The 25,052-nt window shown below is 38.2% G+C and overlaps 1 protein-coding gene across 10 annotated transcripts in view; it reads left to right on the forward strand.

The window, feature by feature from the left end:
- HHAT (hedgehog acyltransferase) overlaps positions 1-25,052 on the forward strand; it is a 152,418-nt gene that overhangs the window by 50,532 nt on the left and 76,834 nt on the right. For all 10 annotated transcript variants that reach the window (XM_085576004.1, XM_085576003.1, XM_085576007.1 and 7 more), the window contains one exon: positions 22,712-22,913. In XM_085576004.1, the coding sequence (XP_085432130.1) occupies positions 22,712-22,913 (202 nt within the window). The remainder of the gene's footprint in view (positions 1-22,711; positions 22,914-25,052) is intronic.

Genomic DNA, 25,052 nt, shown 5'->3' on the forward strand with positions numbered 1-25,052 from the left:
CCAGAGCAGGCTTGAGAGCTTTTCCCAAAAGACCATCCCCCATTTATTGCTGAGTAATAAATAAACTGTACAAAATATACTGTAAATTATGCAGGAATGTGTGGTAATACTCCTGAAACAAATTACAGAAGTGTTTTAAGTCAATATTCTTTGTTGAGCATGACTCTTTCTTTTTCCTACTTTTTAATGTATGATCAACATTAAGGAGGTACGGGGTTCCCTTTCTGTGCAATCAATTTAGTCCTAAGACTTCCAAAATTATGTTAGTGATGAAAGCTCCCAAATGACTCAGTTTAGAAGTGCATTGGATGCTAAACATGGCCTCCTTCTTTTTTTTTTTTGTTGGTTTAGCTTGGTTGGAATTTTCAGAAATCAGTATGATGTTTGTGGAAAGATGCTTAATCCATGTTTTTTTAATGCAAAGAAATGAAAGTGATCACTAAAGAGATGATTTTTCTTTTATATGTAATAAACTAGTCATTATCTGTCTTATTAATTTATTCTGGGTTTGATATCATTCCATCTGTGCTTTTTTAGAGTTGTTGCTGCTAAACAAAAATGTATCAATTAAATATTTATATATGAGCACCTGGCAACCAGTTGTGCAGTGTACATTTCTGGTGACTTTGTGAGAAATATCAGCTCACAAAAGTTAGTGACAGCCTGCAAGGAGGGAAGCACTGACACAGCAGTGATCTTGCAGACCTGATAGAAATGGACAATACATGTTGTCAATCACTAGACCTAGGAAAGGAATCAGGGAATACAAAATGGGGGAACAGTAAGGCAGAACAAAGGGCAGGAGGGAAATAAAATTTATTCTTACTATGCAAGTTGTGTGAGACAATTCTTTATCTCTGTGGTGTATGTGCTTCTTCCTCTGCTGTTTCTGTAGGCAAGGTATTAGTAAGGGAAGATAAGAGCATCAACTAGTCCCATCTGACTGATGGCACTTTATTATTTTGTCATACCTGCCCCTTTGCTGACTAGGAGATAAATAAGACTAGAGGAGGTTTTTTCCTCTGTTGCCATGGGGTTAGGAGGAGGAGAAAACAGGATAGTGCATTATTTCTGTTGCATTCACAAATGACTCAGAAAACATATCTAAAGAGATTTGGTGTTTCCAAGAGCAATGGGCTTTGATTTTGCTTCACTTTACAGAAACCATAGTCACAACATGTACAAATAGGCAGAAAATTGCTGTGGTTTGCTTATAGAAGCACCTCCTAACTCATGCTGCCAAATGGTAAATCATAACACTGGGCATTGGAGAAGCAATTCCTCAGTATTCAGGGGAAGAGTGAAATGATGGGGAGTAGGAAGATGGTGCGTGGATTGAGTTCTGACAGTGTGTCAGGCTGGGCTTCTTGTAGGCAGATGGCATTAAAATGTCAGAGCATTAAAATAAGCATGTCAGGAACAGGATTGGACATGTAAGAGGTAATTATTCCACAGAAAAGTGATATTTCTATGAAACAGATTCTGAGAGGATTTAGGATGGTTGCTGCTGTAATTAGCTATGTGAAGCATATCACTCTGTCTTTCAGCCTTGTCTGGAGACTGCCACAGCCACTTTAGTTGACAGACTCAATTATTTAAATAAAAGCAAAAATGAATGGCTCTTCCAATCCTACCTTTATGATCTGGGATAGGAAAACCTTTGCTTAGAAAACATCTTCAGAAAGTCTCAGTAGTCAAGAACTACTCTGAAATAGGTTTATATTGATGATTTGGATAAGAATATTGTTCCTCAGCTCATGTTCATCATTTTTAGACCATTTGCTGTTAAAGCAGGACCATCTATTTTTTTATATCTTACCTAAGCTGATGGCCCTACTCAACATTGCAGGTGTTGCAAGTAAATAGGTGTCTTCAAGTGAAGGTAAAAGTACTCTGTAATATGTTGCCTATAGATGTTCTCTTTTTTCCTAACACAACACATCAAAGACTATGGGTTTGCATCTGAACTTAAACCAGGTTTTTGGCTGTAAGTTGTCCTCTCAAATAGGTGCAATGGGATAGTTTTGTTTCAGGAACACTTAGCTCTAGTGTCCACTTTTTGTAGTCTGGTTGTAAAAAAAATGCTGTTGATCTAAACTGCTGGGGCTCAATTAATCCTACGTATAATGATGGCTCTTTAGGCTATCTTGTGTGTTTGCTCACTAAATCCTTGTTTTGAGACAGAATTTCTGTATGGTGAGGCCAGTGCACTGGCCTGTGTGACTATCTTCTGGACAAAGGAAGGAATCTCCCTCTCTCAGCATCCCCAGCTACTGTGGATGCTTCAAAAGAACTGTATAGGATTCATAAATTACTTCAGGATTTTTTTCTGTAAATGGGTCTTGTGTCGCTTCATTATTTTTAGTATGAGGATCTCATTCTGTTAGTTACTGTAACATTGGTCATACCAAACTTTTCTAATGTGATTTGTAATGTATGTCTAATGACTAGAATTGTGAAAAATTAAATGTAGTAAGTTTTGATTGTGGGGGGAAATAACAGCATTGCATCACGTTTCCCTAATGTGGGATAGACAATTTCTGGCAGCCAACATTACCATCTTAGGCCTCTTCTGCCTTAGATTTTTCACAGGTTTTGAGGCTCTTTGTTTAAAAAATGAAAACTTCGCAGGAAAATTACTGAAACTTGTGAAAAGTAATTAGTTAGCTCTGCCTTTCTCTTTTTCTCATTTTAAGTCAGATTTTTTTCCTAACTTTTATAATTCCTGACACTCCTAACTTCAGGGTTTGCCCATTCAGCTCACCTGCTTAGTGCTGCAGTGTCCTCTAGCTACTGTCTCAGACTAGTTCTTGATTGTGATGATAAAATACAGCTATAGCAAGGATGACCATTAATTCCAACTAATTACGGTATCTGCTCCATGTCAATCAGTCTCCAGTCTGCTTTCTCACATTCCAAAAGTTCACCTCATTACCTTCATGTAGGTGGCTGGAATAGACATGGCACTGATGGACAGCATGCATGGCATTGTGGTTGACCTGAAAGCACTTGTTACATCCCTGTGTTTTCATGGTATCCTATGGGATGTGCTCCTATACTCTGATGAACAATTCAAGGTTTCTCCAAAAACCTCTTGAACTATGGTTACACATCAAAAACACATGGAAGTACTGAAAATGTGAACTCCTATGCTTCATGAAGGTTGTTCACTGTTACTCAGTGCTGTGGCTTGTTTGGGTGGGATAATGGTGGTGAGCTCTGCTCATTTTGGCAGAAGAAGGTGATGTGTGTGTTTCCCTGCCTCCCAGGGTAAACGTTTAGATGCAGTTACAAATTATGAACAATTTGCTTTACCCCTGGAAGAGTGACTTTGAGGGTGGTTCTTACTATCCTTGCAATGGATTGATTTAGGTTGTTTACAACATCCTTGTCATCTTTGTTTTCTTCCTATGGTGACATATTATGTTTGTAGGCTGTCATTATGCAATGTTTCATATCTATAGATGGCATCCCTATTTTCATACATAGTTACAAAAGTATAATGGGAAATGTGATAAGCAATTTTCTCCTGTGATGCAGTCAAGTACTAGCTTATACGACTCAAGTGTCAAGGGAGGACAAGACAGGATTTGGAACTAAATCCTGGTGCAATGTTGCTTGATTTTGTTTAATGTTTTGTGTTTTTTTCACTGATTGCTTTTTATACCATGCAGACAGTCTTGATAGTCTCTAGCTTAGCTGTCTTCAGCAGCACAGTGTAGTGTATCCTTGAAACCTTATTGTTATGCTTACAGAATGCTCTGTCCTCTTTTAGCTTTTGTTGCTGAGAACCTTTGTTCCTGGATAGGGTGCTACAGTGTGATGATGTACATGGAATGGTCCAGTTGGTATTGATTACTGAACTCTTTTCACTACCATGGGCCACTAACATTCTGCATACTTCTACCGTACTCACTACTAATCATGTTCAGATTTTGGGCCCTGTGGGACTGAGAGATCCAAAAGATTTCATTGTGAAGATGTGGGAGGCCAACTAGGGTCAGCAACCCTAACCTTCAAAGATAATGAATCTTTCTACATGCAGGTTGAAGATTGATCTTTCCAGGATTTTAATTTATTTGGTAATAAAGTTAAACTTTGGTAGTGAGCACCTACCCAAACTAAGGGCCATGGTATCACCTTTTTGTCCATGCATTTTGGAAAATGTATTCAGTCTCCCTTTGTGCCATACTGCTGTGCTGTACTGTACACACATTTTTCCCTCTCTGTTGAGTGAATAAGCCGCAGAGTATGGTGGGTTCAGTTTTGGTTTTTTGTGGGTTTGTTTGTTTATTCATAAGGCACAATCAGAGTGCATTCAGATAGTGTAGCAGTGGAGGTCTAGGATAAGAGTGTTTGTAGAACAAGCAATAATGTTAGAACAAGCACAGACTGTTTCAAATAAAATACAAATAAGAACACTTACCAATGCCCGAAATTGACTTTGAAACAAACAGAGGTCTTTTGAGAATTATTTTGAATAGATGTGATATCCTGAATCACACATGACTTGCAGAGAAGAAACTATGTTAAGATGACATTCAGTGTAACTTTCTTGTGTGACAGAACAGAATCTGCATTTTAACCATGACAGTTATGACAAATCTTGTTTAATTTGGTATCTGATGCAATATGGCTTTCCATGTATTTATTTCATGCATCAGTGTCTGTGAAGCTTTACTGAACCTTATTAGATCAGATTGTGCATTTGAAAGGTATTTTCCTATGCATTTTAAGACTGATTGCAACATGGTAATTTAACAGCCTTGAAAGTAACTTTCCCAAATATGCAGAAGAAAATCATATCTCTTTAGAAACGTCTAGAAATTTGTTAGTAAAAAAACTTTAGCATGAGACACATCAGTGGATTCATAGATAAGCTGAAGGGTCTAGAGAATAAAGAATTATTTGCTGTGTTGTTCCTGTATGTTCTTTAACCCCTCCCCCCGAAAGAGATATGTGTTCATACATTGATAATAATGACACTTTGGACTTAAATCACTTTCTAATTTCCAGGTGCTGCGCAGATTTTAATTAGTGTCTCACCTTGTTTCCAGTCAGCTCATTCTCACTGAGTCAGAACACATTATTCCTCAGTATGCAATATTTCAGCATAATCTACTCTCAGCTCGAGAACAGTCTAAAATCAATTCTTTCTACTGTATATGCAGTTCTTAAGAGTTATACATGACAAGGTCAGTTGCATTTGAATAATTATGATATAATTTGAAAACATAATTACCATATGGGTAGTAAATCCATTTCCTTCCTAATCGGTCAAATGTAATATTTCTAGGATACACTTAATTTCTGTCTCTCATTACTTCTTCACTCTGCTTTAATTTTCATAAATTGAGTCTTGTATTTTAGTTGTATAGGAAGAAAATGATGCTGAAAAGAAACAAAATAATATGCTGGGGTTTTGTCCCTCCTTTTATTCCTCTCCACATTAAATTCTTTTCACAGTCCTTTTTCCAGTTCTGCAAAGTCGCTGATGAGCAGAAGTAAGCTGCTTTCAAATGGTGCCAGCACAGTTAGATGGATTCTTATCTCTGTTTGCTTTGAAGTGTGAGTTCAATCACTCAGCTATTAGATGAAGCTGATGTTAAACCTTTGGGTCCATATGAAGTGGTTTGGGAAGTTTGTTTAGTCATTTTTGTTGTTAATATCAGAATCATGACAACTTCAGAAAACCTAGGATTTGAAGGTGGACATGTCAAACAATTATTTTTATATTATAACAGAGGTCAATAGACAATGTTTGACATTGTCAAGTGCTGTCAGTAAAACATTTTTTTCTATCTTGGTTTGGGACTAATTTGGAAGGGAATTTCCTAAAGGGCAGAATTCAGTGACCCCTCCCCTAACCAGTTCAGGAGATAATCTTCTTAGAGAAAAGTGGAAAAAACTATTTAACAAACAAAGTATTCATAAGCATGAAAAATTGAATAATATTAAACAATGAAAGCACTCATTGTTCTGAAGAATGGTAAATTCAGAAAGTCCTGTGTGGTTCAGAGAAAGTCCTTTTGTGGGGTGTGGCTCGGCTCGCTCAGTCCCTGTCAGTCCCCCTGGGGCTCAGACCCAGTGTCCAGGCTGCAGGGAGCTTGAGGGCTGGAGGGGGGTCCTAGGCAACTGTCCTGGTGTTCTGGACTGGAGAGAAACCGAACAATTCCAGGAAAAAATAGCCCTGGGAAAGCCTTTCTTGCTATATCTAATGAGGAAATCCAGCAAAAAACCCCAAGGAAAACTCCCAGTTTCTCTCTCTGTGCGGCAGAGAACTCGGAGAGTGCTGCTCTGCGCTCGGAGAAAGCCCAACTCTTATCTCTGTGTTTTGAAAACAGTGCAAAGAAATTCCACTGCCCCCCCCTTCTCTCTCTTTCTGGGCCTAGCTTAAAGCAACATTTCTGAGCAAAAAGACGGATGATGGGGATCCTAAAGTCACCCCAGAACATTTTCTTTCCTTTTTCTCTTGCATGTGCGTGGAGAAAGTCTCACATGTCCAGCAGAATGACAGCTGGCGGGATACAGGCCTTGCTGTGCTCCTTAGAGCTCTGATGAGCCCAGTACAGCGTGACCTGGCAGAGAGATCCTGACTCCCTCAGAAATGAAACCAAGGTAGCCTCATAAAACCCTGCCCAGGGCTCACTGCTTTCCTGCCAAAGCATTGAATGTTGGCTCAGGGACATCGGATATTGTCTTGAGGACAAGTGCCCTGTGCAAGTCACTTTGCTGTCCTAGTTTGTGACCTTTTCCAGAGGGATGGGATAGTTGAATACTTTGCAGTAAGTGCTGGATCCGTCTGTGTACTTTAGATTTGGTGAGTTGTAGTCTTAAAGGGGTTTGGTTTCTGAGAGAGTCTCCAGGCATGGTAAATAAGAGGAAAAACTTGCAGCAGTGAGTATGTTGGAAAAAAGTACTGTCTGTGCAGTCCAGGAGCATGTGAGGAGCAGAAAAAAAGTGCTGTCAGTTACTATTTGTTTAAAGTAGGGTGAGTATATGAATGGGAAGCACCTTGGCTCACTTGAAAAGGTTTGGGTTTTACCTGTTATGTAAGTACATGTGTCTGTTGTTAAGCATGTACATGCTGTCCAATTAAGCAAGACAGATCTGTGCCTAACATGGCAGTGGAGTTTAATTCAGTAGAGTTTAAATACACCATTGGTTTGTACTAATATCACTTGTCTTGTTCCTTCTCATAATGGCTTTCAGAGCCAGTAATGGCAGAACAGGGTTTGTACTGTAAGGATTTTGTCTGAACTGGCAAAATGTTAAACCTAAATAGCATTATCAGCTAGAAAATTTTGAAACATGGACGGGACAGGCTTGTCTCATGTGTCAAGCACACCATACAGGCTGCTGCCTGATTTTGGGTACTATCTACAGCTTGACATGGCTGTGTGGGATTGTTGATCCTTGCAGGATTATGTATAGAAAGATAAAATGCTTGGATTCAACAAAAAGTTCTTTGCTGCTTTGTTTCTTGCTATAAGGAATATTGACAGAGAATGCTTTCTTAATTACTGAATCTCAATGACTAAAGTAGAAGCGATACTGAAATAATGCTGGGATAATTTTTATTTTCAATATTACACCTTAGTTTTAAATAAAACTGGACAGAAGTGAATCAATTGAATAGATTACAGTAAGCAATTTATACAGTCCATTTCTTCATCTTGTTTGCACCTAGCGCAAAAAAACTCAGAGAGAGGAATCAAGCCTGCAACACACAAGTATTTCCCACGTTTGGTTCACAAAACCAAAGATTGATCATAAATATGTTTTCTTGATCATTTTATCTTTCAAGAATTCCGAGTTAAAATGTGTGATGGTTTATCGTATTGCTATTTTCCTGTAGAAAATGAAAAGCATAGCAAAAGCAGCAGAAGGTAGAAGATAGAAAAGAATGCCCTTGCTACTGATCTTAAGCTCTACCTACTCAGCAAAACAAGAGTCACAGGAATCACAGCTAGGCTACCATCACAGAATGTGCTCAGATTTAATATTAAACTCCAATAACAAGGTTAAAAAATGTATGATAATTATGAGCAAGTTTTCTTTCTCAGATACAATAAACAAAGCATAATATCCGTCCTGTGCAAGATCCTGTTGAACACAGGCATTATTGTTGTGAAGAAATGTGTATTGCACAAGTAGAATTATGTGTAAAACTCCATTTATAATTTAAAAGTTGCCTGCATTCACTTTTGTTCATTCTTTGTGGTTGTTACACTAGGAGCTGAAAATCACCTCCAGTTCTGAATGGCAACAGCCCTGCTGGAAATCCTCAAAGTTCTGCCAGCAGTGGATGCTTTAGAGGTCGTAACACCGACTGCTACTGGCTTTATGTGGTCCCCTATAGCTTTAAAGGGATTTTGGAGCTTGCTTAAATGAGTCCACATTCAGATCCTTTGGTTTCCAACCTTTGTCTTCATGCCAGGCAGGAGCAGAAAAGCCATTGCCTGTTGAGATCTCAGGAGCAGCCCCAGGAGCTTGTGCGTTCCAGCTCTGAGGAGAGGTGATGGGGGAGTGAGGGAACAAGGGCTGTCCAAGAGGGATTACTTCAGGAGGCTGTGTCATATGCTCAGCTTGTCCCACAAAGGCACAGGAGAGAGTCTGAGCTGCAGAAAAGAGCATTTGTACATTTGTTCTTTAAGGAAAATTGGAGCTTAACAGTGATACCTCCCAGCTTAGCTGCAAAGTTAGTACCATGCATGTGCTTGGAAGAGGATTTAAATGGCAGCCTTAATGTTAAGGATTGTATTTTAGTTTGCACTGTTTTTGATGGCTTGATAATTACTTCTCAATAAATATGCAAGTAAAAATATCAATAGATTGTGGAAGCATAGTAAGAGTGAACATGCATGAAGACCTAGAGGATGAAAACTTTTCATCCAGGTCATACGTATGTATAGTTAGTCTGCCCAGTGTATGAGACGAAAAAAAAAATTATCTTGCATGTGGTATTAAGTTTTTGTAGTGAAGAGTTTTTAATGTAAGAAACATTGGTTTTAACTATAAAATGGAAATTCTTCAATGCATATGCTCTGGAAATTGATTAACATTCAAATGGAAAGAAATACCTGTCAAGTTTACTCTGCTAAATCCAATCTCCAGACTAAGTTAGTGGTAAATTAATATATTTTTATCCTGGTGCTTTGCTAAATGTGTGCTCTTCTTGATGAACCCTACCCCTGCATCCACAAACCTCACAAAATATGCAAAGGTCCAGGCAAAACATTTGTTTGAATACATATAGAAAAAGAAATATAAACACACAATTATTCAATGTTTTTTTTTTTTCTCTTGGAATAAAAGCTATTTGTAGCATGATCTCTGTAACTGTGAAAGGTTAAGAAATCTTTCTGATTTTTCAGTCCTCGCATTTTAAAAATATTTTGTTTGACTAATTTTAGTGGTAGAGAAGAGGATGCTTGGTGCAAAAGGCACTTGGAAATGAAAACAAGCACATAATCCAGATCTTTATCCATCTGAAACTGATGAAAAAAATCTCTCTGACAATAAAAGAAAATGTGGTCTGGCTTTTTCTTTTAGGAGCAAATAAACTCATTAGTTCTCACTGTACAGGATAGAATGGAGACTGAGACAATGGTAGAATTACCAGATGGTCACAAGAAGAGGATGGAGTGGGCTGCTGTTGTGGGACTAGAGGATACTTAGATTGTAGAAAAAGGTGAGAAACAAGTGGAGGCAGCTTAGCATTACTAATGGTCAGCTGTGTAAGCAAGTAAAAATGAGAAAGTATCGTTTTATGCCCACTTAACTTCCCATTAATTCTCACTGAACATTAATAAACAGTAGTGTAATGATGGATCATCATTATCAATCTCTGCAGTGGTGCTGTCAAACAAAACATTTGCATTGTAAACAGAAAATGTTCCAGGATGTTGTCAACATGCTCGACCCCACATAATAGCATTTTGCTTTTAGGTGTTCATGAATTCTATGCATATGGCTCTGCTCTGCCACTGTATGAGCTCATAAATGAGAATTATGAAGTTTATGTAAGAGTTAGGGGAGAATGGAACACTACTCCTTGAATTGACTGAGCATTTCTAGTGTGCTTCAGGGCAAAGAGTCAAATCACTGGTGAGAGTACACCTGAAATTCAGGTACCTTTTCATTGCTTCTTAGCTTTTGGTCTCGGCCAGGAGCTGATGGATGCCCTACCCCCACATTCTTCCTTCTGAAGGAACCTGTCTGTGGAAAGGGAAGGTGCTCTTGGAGGCAGAGATCTGCAGTGTGAAGGCAGAAAGTGTTGGATAAAGCTCTGCTTGCAGCTCTCCAAGCTGAGTGATACCCATGGGGGTGATGACTCGTGACCAGGAAAAGCCACTTTCCAGTGAAGGACCACTCTCTGCAAGATGTGAACAATCAATAGCTGAGAGCAGTGGTTGCCTACTTCTTCCAGCTGAGGCTGAGGTCAAAGACAAATGTTCCACCTCCATCCAGCATCACCCATGGTTTGGGGTGCAGAGCCTCATGTTTGCTTTTAGTGTGGTGGGACATTGTCTGGTTGTGCATGCATTTGGTTTTTTGTCATTTTCACCGCCTCATGGCAAAACTGCAGTAGGATGGAGGGATTTTGTAGTGTCTGATTCTCTCCCAGGTGTGGCACTTTTAGCCCAGGGAAGTACTTGCATCCTGTTGCTGAGGTGTAGCAGTTATTGAATATTGAAGCAGTTTAAGTGCTTTGTTTAATATTTGGTGAGTAATTCAAACAGTTTAAAACCTATCTTACCATGATGTTGTTTAGATTGCTGGTTAGACTTTAACTGACAGATTTGGTTTTTTCTTGAGGTTTTTCAGGGAAAATAAGCCAGGTGCTGTTGATGATTCTGTTTAATTCTTTGAAACTTACCTCTTTGAATGATATTTCTTAGCTGGCTAGCCCTCAGCCTGACAGATGAGGTGAGCACAAGCTACTATTTCCTAGTGTGTACCCAAGTACCACCAGGAATTTGCTAAGTAGTTCCCAAGCTGGATGAAATTTTCTTACTCTTTTTGGTTACCCCAACTTTTGAAGAAAGAAAAGGATTTTGTTTGGTTTTTACAGTCTGTTGAAATCTCAAGAAAGGGAAAACATGAAAAACAAGCACTGGTGACCCAATGTGTAAACCAGATGCTTCCTTGAATACTTTTCAGAGAATTTCATCGAGGTACACTGACTAGAATGCTGCTGACATGCATAATGGTCTTTAACTTGTTTTCTGTCTTTTCTGGACTACATTTGTATTTAACAGTTAAAACTAGTTTTGTTTATTCACCCTCTTGGGGCTTTTTGTGAGGATCAATGCAAAATCGTCATTTTATCAATCATTGTTTGTTCTGTCTTTCTAACAAAAGGAAAAACTTTAGACAGCTGAAGAAATACACAGTTCGGTGTTGTAGCAGGATAAGAAGATTTATGGCACATTTTCTACTTAACTTTCCATGACACCTTAACTGATGATTTTCCCCTGGCACTTTTACCATTCCCTTTTCCTTGAGTATGCACCTGTTTTTTGTCCCATTTTTTTACTGTTTTTTCCCCCATCCTTACATATATATTTACATGTCTGGCTGTTACTACAGTATTTCTTTCTCAAGTTCTACCTTTGCATTGGAATAATTTCTTGCTCTATGTTTAAAACTTACTTAGTTTGTTTAGCTCTAGCCCCTGTTGCTACTGACTTCACAGGAACTGACATTTTCCACTTAAGTTTTTTCCTGGAGTGAACCCTGTTCCTCATGGTTGTTAGAGGTGTGTGTCTATTCTTTCTTTACAAATGAGAAAAAAGGAGATCATTATGTAAGGGTGCTACTTCAACAGAAGTAAATATTTTGCTTCAGTTTGCTTAATTAAATTTATGTTAATTCTCACTTAGATTGATATGGGCTGATAAATGTGTATTGTATTCTACATCAGAGGTGATTGAACTCTGCTGGTGTTTGAAGGATTTTTGACACAGGCTGGAAAGTGTAGAGAAGTTCTTTATTGTGGAAGGTGCTGTATAATCTTAAGTGATCCCAGCTTTGCCTAGACATCTCAATGCCTTGGCTGTACTTTATAAATAGTCATTTCCCAGAACTGCAAAGTGCATTTTCTAAGAAATGTGAGCTCAAGAGAGGTGAGTGAATTACTCCATTTGGAATAATGTCAAAACTTTAGCTCTTCAAACTTTGTGCACATGAAGTTTGGAGGAATACGTAATGCTATGCTTTTCTTAAGCAGCTACTTTGACATTGTTCAAGTTTCCTGCCATATTTATGCATAGTCTCCTCCATATTTCTGTGTTTCATTAACTACATGCCTTTATTTCAGAGATCCATTGAAGTACATTTTGTTGATTTTGGTTTAAATTTGAAGATTGTGATATTTACCGAGTCTTCACTGACTTTGAGTCTTTGAACATTATTCTGGTCACACACAGATTTGTATTTCTGATGCACCCTAGGGAAAGTCTTCTAACATCTTGATTTCTGTTTGTCTATAGAACTGTACAGCCCAGTGAACCAAAGGTATTTCATGGTTTGGGGAAATTGCTGTGTGGTCTGTGGATACTAACAATGCCCTTTGACATGCGTGTGTACAAAGGGATCTAAAAATGCAACAGAATCATCAAACTTTCCACAAAGGAGTCTGCAAAGATTAAACAGTCTTTCTGTTACCTAGCAAATTTTAGAGGGCTATTCAATTTTATTACCTTGTCTCCAAGCAAAAATGATTCAATAAGGCAAATAAATAGGTTCTGTTGTAGTGACTGCATATCGTGCACTGCGTTGACAGAGGCATGCTGGAAAAGGTAGCTGTTAAGTGCATGGTGATGAGTGTATTTTAAACATTTGAATTCACACATGCAGATGAATCTACATTTTTTCTGATGTACCTGGCATACTAAGATTAGCAGAATGGCTGAATAGCTTGTGCTTACACCTGTGGAATTTAAATCAGCTTTTGAAGAGAAGGGAGAAAATACAGTACTTTATTCTTGATGTGGTGAAAGCAACAATTGACACATATTTAACAGTTTTTCACTAACTGTACCACAAACAGTTTGATATGTGTAGTCACATGCAGAGCAAAAACTGGTCTCTGTTGCTTCAGCTGTAGTTGACAACTACTATAAAATGTGCTGTTTATATTAATATAATTATATTAATATTATATAATAATAATATAATTTTATATTAATATAAATGTGCTGAATATACTCTTATGAAGAAAGGGGAGATGGCAAGGGATGAGATTTGTTGCAAAGGGTTTATTTGTGTGGAAAAATTTTGCCTATGCAGCCTCCAGTTGAGGTATGCAGAGTTCTGAATTTTGAGCTGGGCCTTTTGATATAGAAATAGTCCAGATTATAAACTTTCTAATACAATTTAAAATATTAGAAAGCAGGCTTTATTACAGCACTGGACACATTTGGAGGATTTTTCCTCAGACTGAGTGTATGTTGTGAAACTTTACAACAGTATTTAATCCATTGTCATCATACACATTCATTACAATGTACTTCCTAGCTAATACATTAACATCCCTTTCCCTAGAACTAATTTACATGCCTCTGCCTCTTACTGGAAGTCTTTTTATGGTTCTAGAGGGTCATCTAAATGGGTCTAAAGTGGTCATATTTACTGAGAGGCCCCAATTTTGCAAATGATCTTGTCTTGAACCTCTCTCAGGGCATGCACTATTTTTTATATAAAAGTTATATACCTTTGCCACAAAAAACACTTTGGTTCCCCATTATCTGTTTATCCACTGCTTCCAACTGCATTTAACCTCCTGTGTGTCTACTTTTACATTCTTTTAGCTGGCTTTCTAGATAGTCTTTAAGCTCTGTTTAATAACTTTAAGGGAATTTAAAGTTTCTATTCTCTGTGTTGTCTGTCAAGTCCCCCCTTCTCTTGAGACTGTGTCTCTTTAAGACAAGTCTCAATACTTCATTTTCCAGCTTAAAGTGTTACAACATCTATAATAGTGAATACAAGCAACTACACATACTACAATGATTACAATGACTGCCATGGCTGCATTTTGTAACAGTCTCCAATTTGGCAGCCCCGAAGTAAGCCAATCCCACCAAGAAGAATGTTCCTCTTTCTGCTAGTCTTCTACTACTCTTTCTATCAGGATGATTCCTGTCTGTTGGGCTTCAAACCCATCACTGATGTAAGTGCAACACTCCTGTCCTAAAATAGCACACATTGCTCTCTGGCTAGCAAGCAGATAATCTAAGGCTATGCAGTTCTGTACAGCCACCATTCATGTTTGCTGGAGCTCACAGGATGTGCTATTTTAATAGTATTGTTCACCACTTCTTCTATTTAGCTTGTTAATATAAATTCCATAGTGCAAGGCAGCACACATGGGGCATAGAGTGAACCGTACTCTTTTGCTTCCCAAAATCAAAAGAGTCCATTGCAGATTGTCCTGGACTCCCTGCATGGAAAATGTTCTCCTGGCCCTAGGTCTTCCTTGTGGTTGTTGCCAAAGTACCTTAAGGGGAGGCATTGCTTGAAAACAGGAATCAAACCATCCTTTAGGAAGCCATTTGTGGTTATTGTCTCTCAATATCCAATAGGTCCTATTCCCATTATCAGAGGTCTGATTTCCTATTTCCCACTGTTGCACTGCTGGTGGATCTAGGGCTCCTACATGTGCTTTTCTTGTGTGCTTGGTGCAATGAGGCTGATAGAGTTTCACAGTGGCATTGCAGCTGGGAGTGGTATAATACTGACACTGGTATGTTTTAGCACTCCAAGTTCTATTTTTGTTTTCAGTAAAATTAAAGCTTGTAAATCCTTTCACTTTATGACCCCTAATTACAGTAGTTTTAGGTTTCTTCTTAACGGGAATGTTACTAAATCCTGTTAAATTTATAATTGTGTTTCTGTGTTCTACTGTACAGTTTTCTTTTACTATTCCTTCATTGACTAAAGTCATAGCCCATTAAAAAATTTCTTGCCACCCCATAGGATGGACCATCCAAGGGAACCCTGTTCCTCTCAACATTATTTAGAACATATCCAGCAATGTTACCTTTAATATTTTAGCTACTTTGATCTTTAAACTTTCATAAGAATTTTCATGACTAATCCCTTGGTGAAACTCTAAAAGTCTCTTTGGCAAGCAAAGATTTTGATTAGCTATCAAGGTACAACTTATAGGTATAAATAATTTTTTAGTTAAAAGGTTACTCATTAACTTTCCTCATTGTTTGTGTTGGGGACAATAATTCCATTGTCCATGGAGCTGATGCATTTTTGATTCTAGAATAATGCATCCAAGGTCCTTTACTGTTCAGTTTTACTGTGATGTTTGTGGTTAACTGTACTTGGTGGTGGCCCTTTGGCTGGAGAGGTGCTGGATCCCTGTCCCTAAGATCCACCCCATTTCATGGCTGGAATTTGTGTGTTAGTGCATCCATTTTCACCAGTCTGGCAATGAGAGCTGCCTGTCATAAAGCCTGCAGTGTTTTACCTGAAGATATGAGATAGTTATTGAGGTCTTGCCCCACCTTTAGCATGCACATCCCTTGGGATGTGTGGAGTTTAATAGGGCTGACCATAGAGCAGCTCGCAGGGGCTTCGTTTTTCTGTGCACTTAGGTTGGATCCTAATTCTCTACAAAGCAATTGGGAGTGCTTGAACCCAAGTCAATGAGGTTTCTTGACAGATTTTACTGAGTTTCAGCTTAATAATGTCATTCGTCCTTTCTGCTTTTCTGCTACCTTGTGGTCAGTAAGGACTATGTAATTCTCACTGAATTTTTCTGTTGTCTGTCACATGTAGTGTACGAGCTGGGAGAAATAAAGAAAATAAGTGGGGAGAAAAGAATTATTTTGTTCATGGTGTTGCTTATGCATTTTGTGTAATGATTGTTTAGGACACAATGAGCAATTCCTGGTGCAGAAAACTGGACCTGGAATATCTGCATCTCTCTGAGTAAGGCCCTAGCCACAGACTTGTTTTGTCTTGCATAGTCACTCTTTGAATCTCATTTCTTTTCTGCCTGGTGGCAGCCTGGTAACAGACAGCTGGAACACTCCTCTGAGAGGCAAGATATGTTGTTCTCCCTGGCAAAGAGCCTGACCTCTACCATTTTATAAGCAGAGAGTGACAGTGCTATTAATATACTCCTCTTCTAGCTTTGTTTTCAGACTGTATAGCCTGCTTGTTGTGTTGCTGAGACTAGATATCATCAGCACATGGTAGGTGTATTGTGAATATCAGGAGTGAATTGGGCCCCTGAGGGGAATTAAGTTCAGTACAGCTTCAGGGAGCTCTGCAGACTCCTTATGGGAGGAGGCAGGAGTGCCTCCTGCCCAGCTCCATCCGTCAGCTGGGGACACAGCCCTCTCCCACCCTGTAGGTGAGCTGTAGGCACTTAACTCTAGGTTGTTTTGGCAGTAATATCTAGGCTTCAAATGTCAGCAAAATGTTTGGGGTGCTGGTTTGAACTTAATGCTATAACCAGTCTTTTGGCTCTTTGGTCATCTGGAAGCTCTCCCATTTCCATTCTGATCAAAGGCAGCTGACTGGTAGTTTTGCATTTGACTGCAAACAGGTGGTGGTAGGCAGGGTTTCTTTCTTTCCTAGATACAGCTGGAAGAAAACTAAGCACAGCAGTCCCTCAGTAATGAAACTTTTTCCACTAGAAGGAAATATTATGATTTAGATTAAAATTTAATTTGAAAGAAATGAATCTCTTTGAAAACATGAACTTCCTTGGAAGAGTGAATTCAAAATGATTTATTCAGTATTTTGCAGTTACCTGCCCTTTGACATATGGGCTCAACTCATATTGTTTTTTGAATTGAATGCAAGAGAAGAAAAGTACTTTAAACACTTCTCAGTTTTTTTAGTAGGAAACTTCACACTCAATCTTTGCTGGGAAACATGCTAACAGTTGTGAAGTGAATGGGAATTCAGGTCATATTTGTAAAGCTGAGTGTTCTTGCGTATGAATATTCTCATTAATGCTTTGTAAACCAAATAGATTTAATTTCTCATTAAACATTTTTGTGGTAATGCAACAAGACTTGCCTGCAGCCAACATCAGCTTAAATATTTTAAAGGATCTGCATTTGTCAAGGTCTCTAAACATCAGGTTAAGCTGGTGAGGTGAGGGAGTCTCTTATAGAGCTTAAAAAGCTTTGCCAACAACCAGCAAAATTTAACACTGTGAGAAATAGACTTTAACAGAACAAGGCTTAGTCTCCCAATGGAAATTTTGCAAAATGGTATTCCAAATATCTCTGGTTATTTCTTTATTTCATGTGCAAATATAAGTGGCTCAGCCTTCAAAGTCATGTTTATGGGAGATGTTTCTGTGATTTAAAACAATTTTTTCCTGTAGAACCCAGGCTTGCAAAGACTTACAGGTGTGCTTTATTTATGCATTCTGTGTAGCTCCATTCAAGCCAGTGACAGCTTGAAGTGACAAAACAGGAATCGTAAAAGCTCACCCAGAGTAAGAATTTGCAGAGCTGTACCTGACATCTTTTTATTATGCAGCAGAAAAAGAGTCAATGGTTTAAGGCCATGAATTAAAAACAAATGAGTTAAGGAATCCCAGCAGCAGCATAATGCTGCCTGGACAAGATTTTTCACATGTGTCCACAAATGAACCCCCTCACTGTACAGAGCCTCAAGTGCTTTGTGTTGTGAGGATGCAAGATGGAAAACCACATTATCGCTTTTTAAACTTTTTTTGTGTTGTCTCTGCCCGATTCAAAACAGTATTATGGTCACACAGTTAACCCTTGAATGCTTTGAAACTTACAGAGACATTGGAACGTTCCCTGAAATGAGAGACAAAATCCTCATATTAATTATATTTACTTTGCCATTACAAGCAAATTAATTTTTCCTTTTTTTTTTCTTTACATTTCACTTCATTCTGTATTAGATGGTCCAAAATCAATGCCTAAGAGAGGGGAAAAAAATCATGTATAGCATGCATCATGCTCTATTACCTTACTTCAGGAAGAAATTCAGGCACATGTTGAAGAAAGGTCCTAGACAGAGCAGCAGTTAAACAGGTGCTTTACTTGCACTTACTTCAAGATATAAATATGTTTAAAATTACATGCATGTACAAGTAAGAGCAGTATGTGCAGGTCTCAAGGAATAATAGCCAACCTGAATGATTCTTAACTGGTTAATAATACTTCTTTTAGAGTTCTTCTGAAGTTACCAGAATAAAAACTTTGTAATGTGGTGTGTTTTTCAAGGGAATGATTGTCAGATCTCTTATGATTGTTCTGGAGATTACCACTTCAAGAAAACTAACAAAATGGTTATTGGATTTAAAAGGTATTCTCTGTAAGTAAATGTCACTTTTAAATACTTCAGCTATTATGTTTGTGTTTGCATTACTGCAGGGATTTAAATGGTACCATTTGCATATTTTATCCAATTCTCTAATGTTCAGTTAGTGAGTTAAAATTAAGATAAGTTGTGTAAATGAAACAGCTTGCTGGCTGTGGATGAGGTCATTTAAGCTGCTGTACCTGGACTGAAAGTAATGCAGTTAGGGGAAGACACATACAAAGTAAGCTTTGTTTGTGAAAGTAGCATGTTTTTATCACATGGAAGTTTTAGTTTGAAATCAAAACAGGAATAGAAAGATAGAAAACACAGAAATATTTTTATGACTGGCATCGTTGCCATGGGAGGGGGAGGCCTGGAATGTATTTTTAGTCATGTCAGGTGTGGGGGTGTGCATGCAAATAATTTTTACTATATAACATTCTCTCAATATTTGTATTTATGTGCTTCTAACACGCCCCAGATGTTTTGAGATTCTAATGACATGGAGTTCTCTTTCCTTTTCTCCCCATGTTACGTGCATGACTTTTTCTTCTGACAGCATAAAGTACCTTTACTTATGGTCCTTAAGGGAGGTCAAGCCAACTCCAGCCCAGGAATGGTTGGCAAAACCTGGCCTGTGGTGTTCACATGTTCCTCCCTGATAGTCTGCCTAGAAATCTCTGTTCTTTCACTTTCAGATTTCTTCTTTGAAGCTTTGGCAATGACTGGCTTTTGCCTCCCTAAATTAATGACCCACTAAATTAAGTATTTTATTTTTAAATACTCACCTAGCCTGCATTTTTTAATACTAAGCATTTTCCACAGGTCTAATCTTCTTGTCTGTTATTTTCATGGACCTTAAAGGGGGACCATTGCTGGCCATCCCTCTAACACAGCCTGAAGAGACATGACCAATTACTACCCTCAAATCTACTTAATTCTACATCCTTTTCTCCTTGCAAAACATTTTACTGCTTTCCTTTAGTAGTCCATCTTTGGCTTATTTACCACCAAGTAACTGCTGAGTTTTCTTTATCTGTATGTTAAGATAAGTTGGTCTATATTGATGCCACTTTTTTCAGCTTTTCTGACCTCCTTACACATGTAGGATAAATATGTCATCTGTTCAAGAGCTGTTAAGAAATTCTACTACAAAGGTGTTCCTTTGAGTTGAGTTAAGCTGTCATGAGTACCCATGGTTACTTTTATGTGCTAATAGTCTCCAAACCAGGGATTTTGAACTTCTGTGTGGATTTTCTGTGATTAGAAATGGGAATAATCTTAAAAGCTGCATGGAAGCTTAAAATGAGATATTTATGTAATGCTGTTCTACTTATGGTGCAGCAGGTCAGCATGCTCTACAGCAACCTCTCCATTTTTTGTAAACCCTGAGTAAAGCACAGGGTTTACAGTACAAAGGGACTGCAGGGATAGATTGCAGGTTGATGGATGTATTGGTAAGAAGAAGAAAATTAAGGAAGCATGCAGGTATAAAAGACATTTCTAGTAGCCATTACCCCTCAAATTCTTTCCCTGCCTCCTTCCTTCCCTCCTCATAGATTTTTAGCAAAGTTGAGGGCAGTAGAACTTTCTGAATGCACTGGAAGAGGTTCCTTTTCTTCCCCACCCCACAGGGCAGGGTGAACGAGGGACTGTGTGGGGTGTAGCTGCTGGACAAGGTTACACCACAACAAATAGTTACAAAGTGTGTGTTGTAGATGATAATACAGAACTAATATATTTCTTCTATCATCTGGCTTAATAATACTTTTTCCAGGGTTATTCTCCCTCACACTTAAGTGTTTGTGTAGCCTTTTGTCATCAAATGAGTGTTCTTCTGAGTAAACACATAGGGTAAGTATAGAGAAATTAGATTCTAAACCACCAGCTTGCTCTAAAATAAGCAAAATGCATATTTGCAGCAATGGGAGCTCTGATACGGTTGTTTTTTAAGACAGTTTTGGTTATTGAAGTGTTTTGGTAATCAGAGAGCACTAAGTGTCTGGTCTTGAGCCAGGCTCTGCCCCTGGCTGCACACTGAGTTGCCTATTGCTTGTATGTACATATACACCACATGGATATGATGTGCATGGATGATAAGGTAAAAAAAATACTTTTTTTGCCCTGGAGTGTTCTGTCATGTAGTAATGACTTTTGCATGAGATTTTTCTGAATGAAAAATACAGGAACTTACAGAATTGCTCTTCGCTCTGTTGAAGAGAAATGACTCAACATCTATCAATCCTTTATAATCACTGTAAAACTGCCACTGGGAGTGCCCTGGCAGGGGAAGGCAAGGCCACATGATCTGAGAGTGGCTACTGCCCTGGTGACAAGGAATGGCAGCCAGCTGCCTGGCCATTTCCTTACGGCACAGCAGAGAAGCAGAGAGGCTTTGCTTTCTGCTTTCCATTTCTCCTCTGGGGCAGGGAGGCAGACTCTCCACAGTACTGGAGGGGAAGGGCAGAGTGTTAGTAAAGGTTTTGTTACTCCTTTTGGCTTCTGTCCTTCAAACAGGTCTTCATATAGTGGATTTTCAGTTGCACATTTGCTGTCAGCCTCACTGCGAGCTAAAACTTCACTAACCTTTAACATTAATCAGAATTATGAGTTGTCGCTGCTCAACTATCTAGCTGTTGTTGTTAAACACTAAAAATCAGAAAACAGCCTATTTTTCTCTGCACAGTAAGCTGAAAGCCCTTCAGGCCAACCTAAACTGAGCTGCAATTGGAAACAAATGTGTTGATGCTGCTGAGCTCTTCCTGGCAATGCCATTGCCAGGGGAGGATGCCTGTGCAGCTCTGCTCTCTTTACCCTCTGTGCCACAGCTCTGCAGGAAATTCAGTGCTTACAGGCTGCTAAGATAAACCTCTCTGCCATTAATTAATTGAATGCAATTGCAAATGTCTGTGTAATACCACACTGTTCAAACATAGGAAAGGGAAAGAGAAGAAAGGCACAACATAAGTTGAAACTGTTGATCTTAATTTCTATTTATTTTTCATAAGCTTAGTGAAAAAGCATACCTATACTGAAAATCATGTAATCAGATGTTCCCTGTAGCAGATTGAATTAAAAAGGTGTATTGATATTATGCTAAAAAAGAATTTAGAGCATTTGACACTTGTTTTTTAAATTACTTTTTTGTTTACCCTTTAATTATGTTCATCACTGTATTTTACCCCACTATTTATTTTCTTACTTCCAAAGATTAGGAATAAGAAATGTGTTAATTTCCCTTTTAAATTTTTAAAATAATATTTATCCCTGAATATGAAAACTGATAACTAGAGATAAAAATTTCACTGGAAAATAAAAAAAAATCCCTGAATTATTTTACCAAGTGGGAATAGTCACAAATATGAGTACAGACTTTCATGCCAAAGGAATGACAGCTGAGGAGAGTTGTCACTGGTGGTTCTCAGATACCACATCTCCTTGCTGGTACCCATGAGCTGGGTGGTGACTCCCCTGTCTGATGGGCTTCTTCAAAGTGTTGACAGAAATATGCAACTCTTTCAGACAATGTCATTCCAGTGGTCATGCCTTAAGTAGAAAATGATGGGAGTGGATGTAGCTCTTCAGGCTGGAAGTGAAATGACCCACAAAATGATGTCAGCTTTCAGAATCCCATTGCTTCTGGTATTTTTTTCTGAAGGAGTACTGCTTTCTGGACACTTATAAGCATCAATTAATGACTAAGGTTATGACTCCTGGGTTCAGTTTAAATGCAGAATATAATTGCATGGAGAGTGCTTCATATGGGTTTCCAGACTTTTTTTGGTATGAGTCCTTCAAAGGTCATCAGACTGACATGATCCTGAGAGTATAATAGAAGAACCAGATAGGAAGTATTTACAGATCACGTAATTTTTAAGGAAATACTTTAAAGGAAATAAATTACAACCTTTTAGTAATAAAGTATGTTTGCATTCATCTACATTTCTGACATATGGGAAAGAGCCTATGAGTTGTGACTGTGTGTGACTTTATATAATGTTGTAAATTTTTTTGTTAACTATCTTATAATTTAAATTTGCGTAAAGATTACAGGTGATTTCTGTAGCTGACTTAGAACTATTCCAGTAATAAAATTTTGAATATTTACTATTTTCAATTTTGAGAATATAGTTTGTGCTATATATTTGCCTAATGCCGAGTTCCCAGGACCACAAAATTGTCCTTTTGCCAAATGGTACATGCACATATTTCATGAAGTGATCTACAGCTTTGCAGAAAATAGGGCAAGCTCTGTAAATAGAGCACGTCAGGTAGTTTTTTCACATTCTTTTTTATGCTACAAATTGACACATTTCTTCTGTGGTGGATGTTTTTCTGAGATTTCTGTGAAATCTCTAACAGCACTGCTTAATTGTCTTTTCACCTACAGGTACATTTATGTTCCAATGGGAGGATCTCAGTCCAGTTTGCTTGGAACACTATTATCTACAGCCCTCACTTTTGCCTTCGTAAGCTACTGGCATGGAGGACAGAGCTATTTGTGGTACTGGGGTGCACTTAATTGGCTTGGAGTAATTGTGGAAAATGGTGCCAAGAGGATACTTTCAATTTCACTTATTCAAGATTTAATTGTAAGTTGAATCTCCCTCCATTTCGTATTCCTGCTTCCTAGCTCCGCGTTCATCTGAAGTTGCTGATTACTAGTTGGGTTTAACCAAGATGAAAAGTCATGGCTAACAGATAGAGTTAGGATTCCCTTGCCCACCCTCCAGTCTCTGAGGTAATAACTAGTTTGTATCACTAGAATTTTGAAAAGTAGCAGCAAAGCAGATGGTGAAATATGCATGGTCTTAAAAGCTTCCTCTGCAGTCCTAGAGTAAGCAAATGCTTGTCACGTTGTACAGGGATGAACAGAAGCCAGTTTTAACATTTGTATTCTGATTTCACTCAGGATGGCCTCAAAATATTCATCTTCACTAAAATTAGGAGTGTATGTTTCTAACCATGTGTTTCCTGGAAAAATGTGTGTGTAGCAGCTGCTTGCATCTGGGAACAAGCTTACACTGTGAAATCTTATACTACTGAAGAGCTAAGTAAAGAAAACATTATTTTGCCTTGAAATCCTCTGATATTTTCATTTTACTTATACTTTTGACCTTCATGCTGTAATTTCCAAAGGACAAAATTGACTTTGATGTGCAATTAGACTATTTCAATTTTATTTTACCACTATTTTAATTTTGATGGCCATTTTAATCTGCTGGTTTGCTCACTACTAAAGCCCAAATCCTATAATAACTGTTTGTAACACTAAATAATTTGTGTATCTTGCCTCCTTACTAGTTAGAATTGCACAGAATTCATACTCCTGTATATTGTTGTTTTGGTGGAGACTCACTCTGCAGCCTGATGAAGTCGTGATGCTCAAGGAATGATGTTTGTTGTTCATCCTACCCATTTCACTTTTCACTGTTGTGGCATCCTATGTATGGCAGCTGATACAGCTCAGTAATTTAGTAGCCAGTGCTGCCTTGGACAGTTGCTACCCAATTGTCCATCACTGAAATTTCAGTGATAGTCTGGAAGCAAATTTTTACCTTCCTAGAGAATGAATTTATCAGATCCATTAATCCTCCCTCAAGGGTGAAAGTGAGCTTCACCATCTGACCAGCTGCATATGTTTGTCTCTGAACTGGAAAGCAACATAATTTTTTAGGCATTCAGCTATAGGAGGGAATAAAATTGTAGGGGCTTACTTTTTGTATGTGATGTCACTGTATTAGAAATTTTAATAAAATTCATAGGGAATTAAGTTCTTAAATATTGGAAATTATAATTATAATGACATTATAAAGGTGGGGTTATATATGTTGGGTTAATTTCTAGCACATAGTTCTAATTATAGTTAACTGATGATTGCAGTAGGGTTATTTTTGTATAAATTAAATCTCTAAGTGCATTTTATCCCTTTCCTCCACCTTGTTTTCATCCCGTGTTTTTAAAGGCCTATCCAGTGTCTTCCATTTCTCCATTGTTTCCCATTTCTATTCAGAAATACGGTTGTAGATCTTCTTTAGAAGAGCCTTTTCTATCTTTTCCTGAAATAATTCTGAAGCCAGAATTTTTAATATGCATAGTTTTGGCATCTACATTAGTACAGATCTCACTGCAGCTATGGCTGAGTTATGACTTGCCTTGTCTTGAAAGTTGCTCTACAAGAACATGAGCTACAAACCACTGGTTGTTGCTCTCTCCTCACTCTTCTATCTCCCATTTTCTTCTTAGATGATGATACTGGGGGACAGATGAGTAGTTGGACTTTGCATTTTCCTTATCAAGGGGTGGAGTGGTATGGCATTCTCTGAAATGTACCACCTTTAAAAGAAACTGAAAAATTCCCATTTCTCTGTATAAATTTCCTCTTCCCCCTTTTAATCTGTTTTTTGGAAACATTCCTATAATCCTTTCTTGGTGAGGGGCGTTCTGCAAATCTAATCACTGTGGTGTTGAAGACCCTCTTCTGGGGGATGGGTTTTTCACTTGAATCTCATCTGTTGACAAGCTGAAATCCTTTGCATTCTTGTGCTTCACTCAGTTGCTGTGTTGGCTCTTGAGAGCTATTTTTGAAAAAGAAAGTCTATTTTTGTCTTCAGAATAGCAGATGAGTTTTTGAAAAAATACAGAGCACAGGTTTATGCTTTTTTTAACCCATTCTGTTCAGCAAAGCTCCTCATCTATTATTCTCAAAGTTGAGATACATAATTCAATTG

This window comes from Lonchura striata, chromosome 3, assembly GCF_050655825.1.
Source record: "Lonchura striata isolate lonStrDom1 chromosome 3, ASM5065582v1, whole genome shotgun sequence".
NCBI classification, from domain to species: domain Eukaryota; kingdom Metazoa; phylum Chordata; class Aves; order Passeriformes; family Estrildidae; genus Lonchura; species Lonchura striata.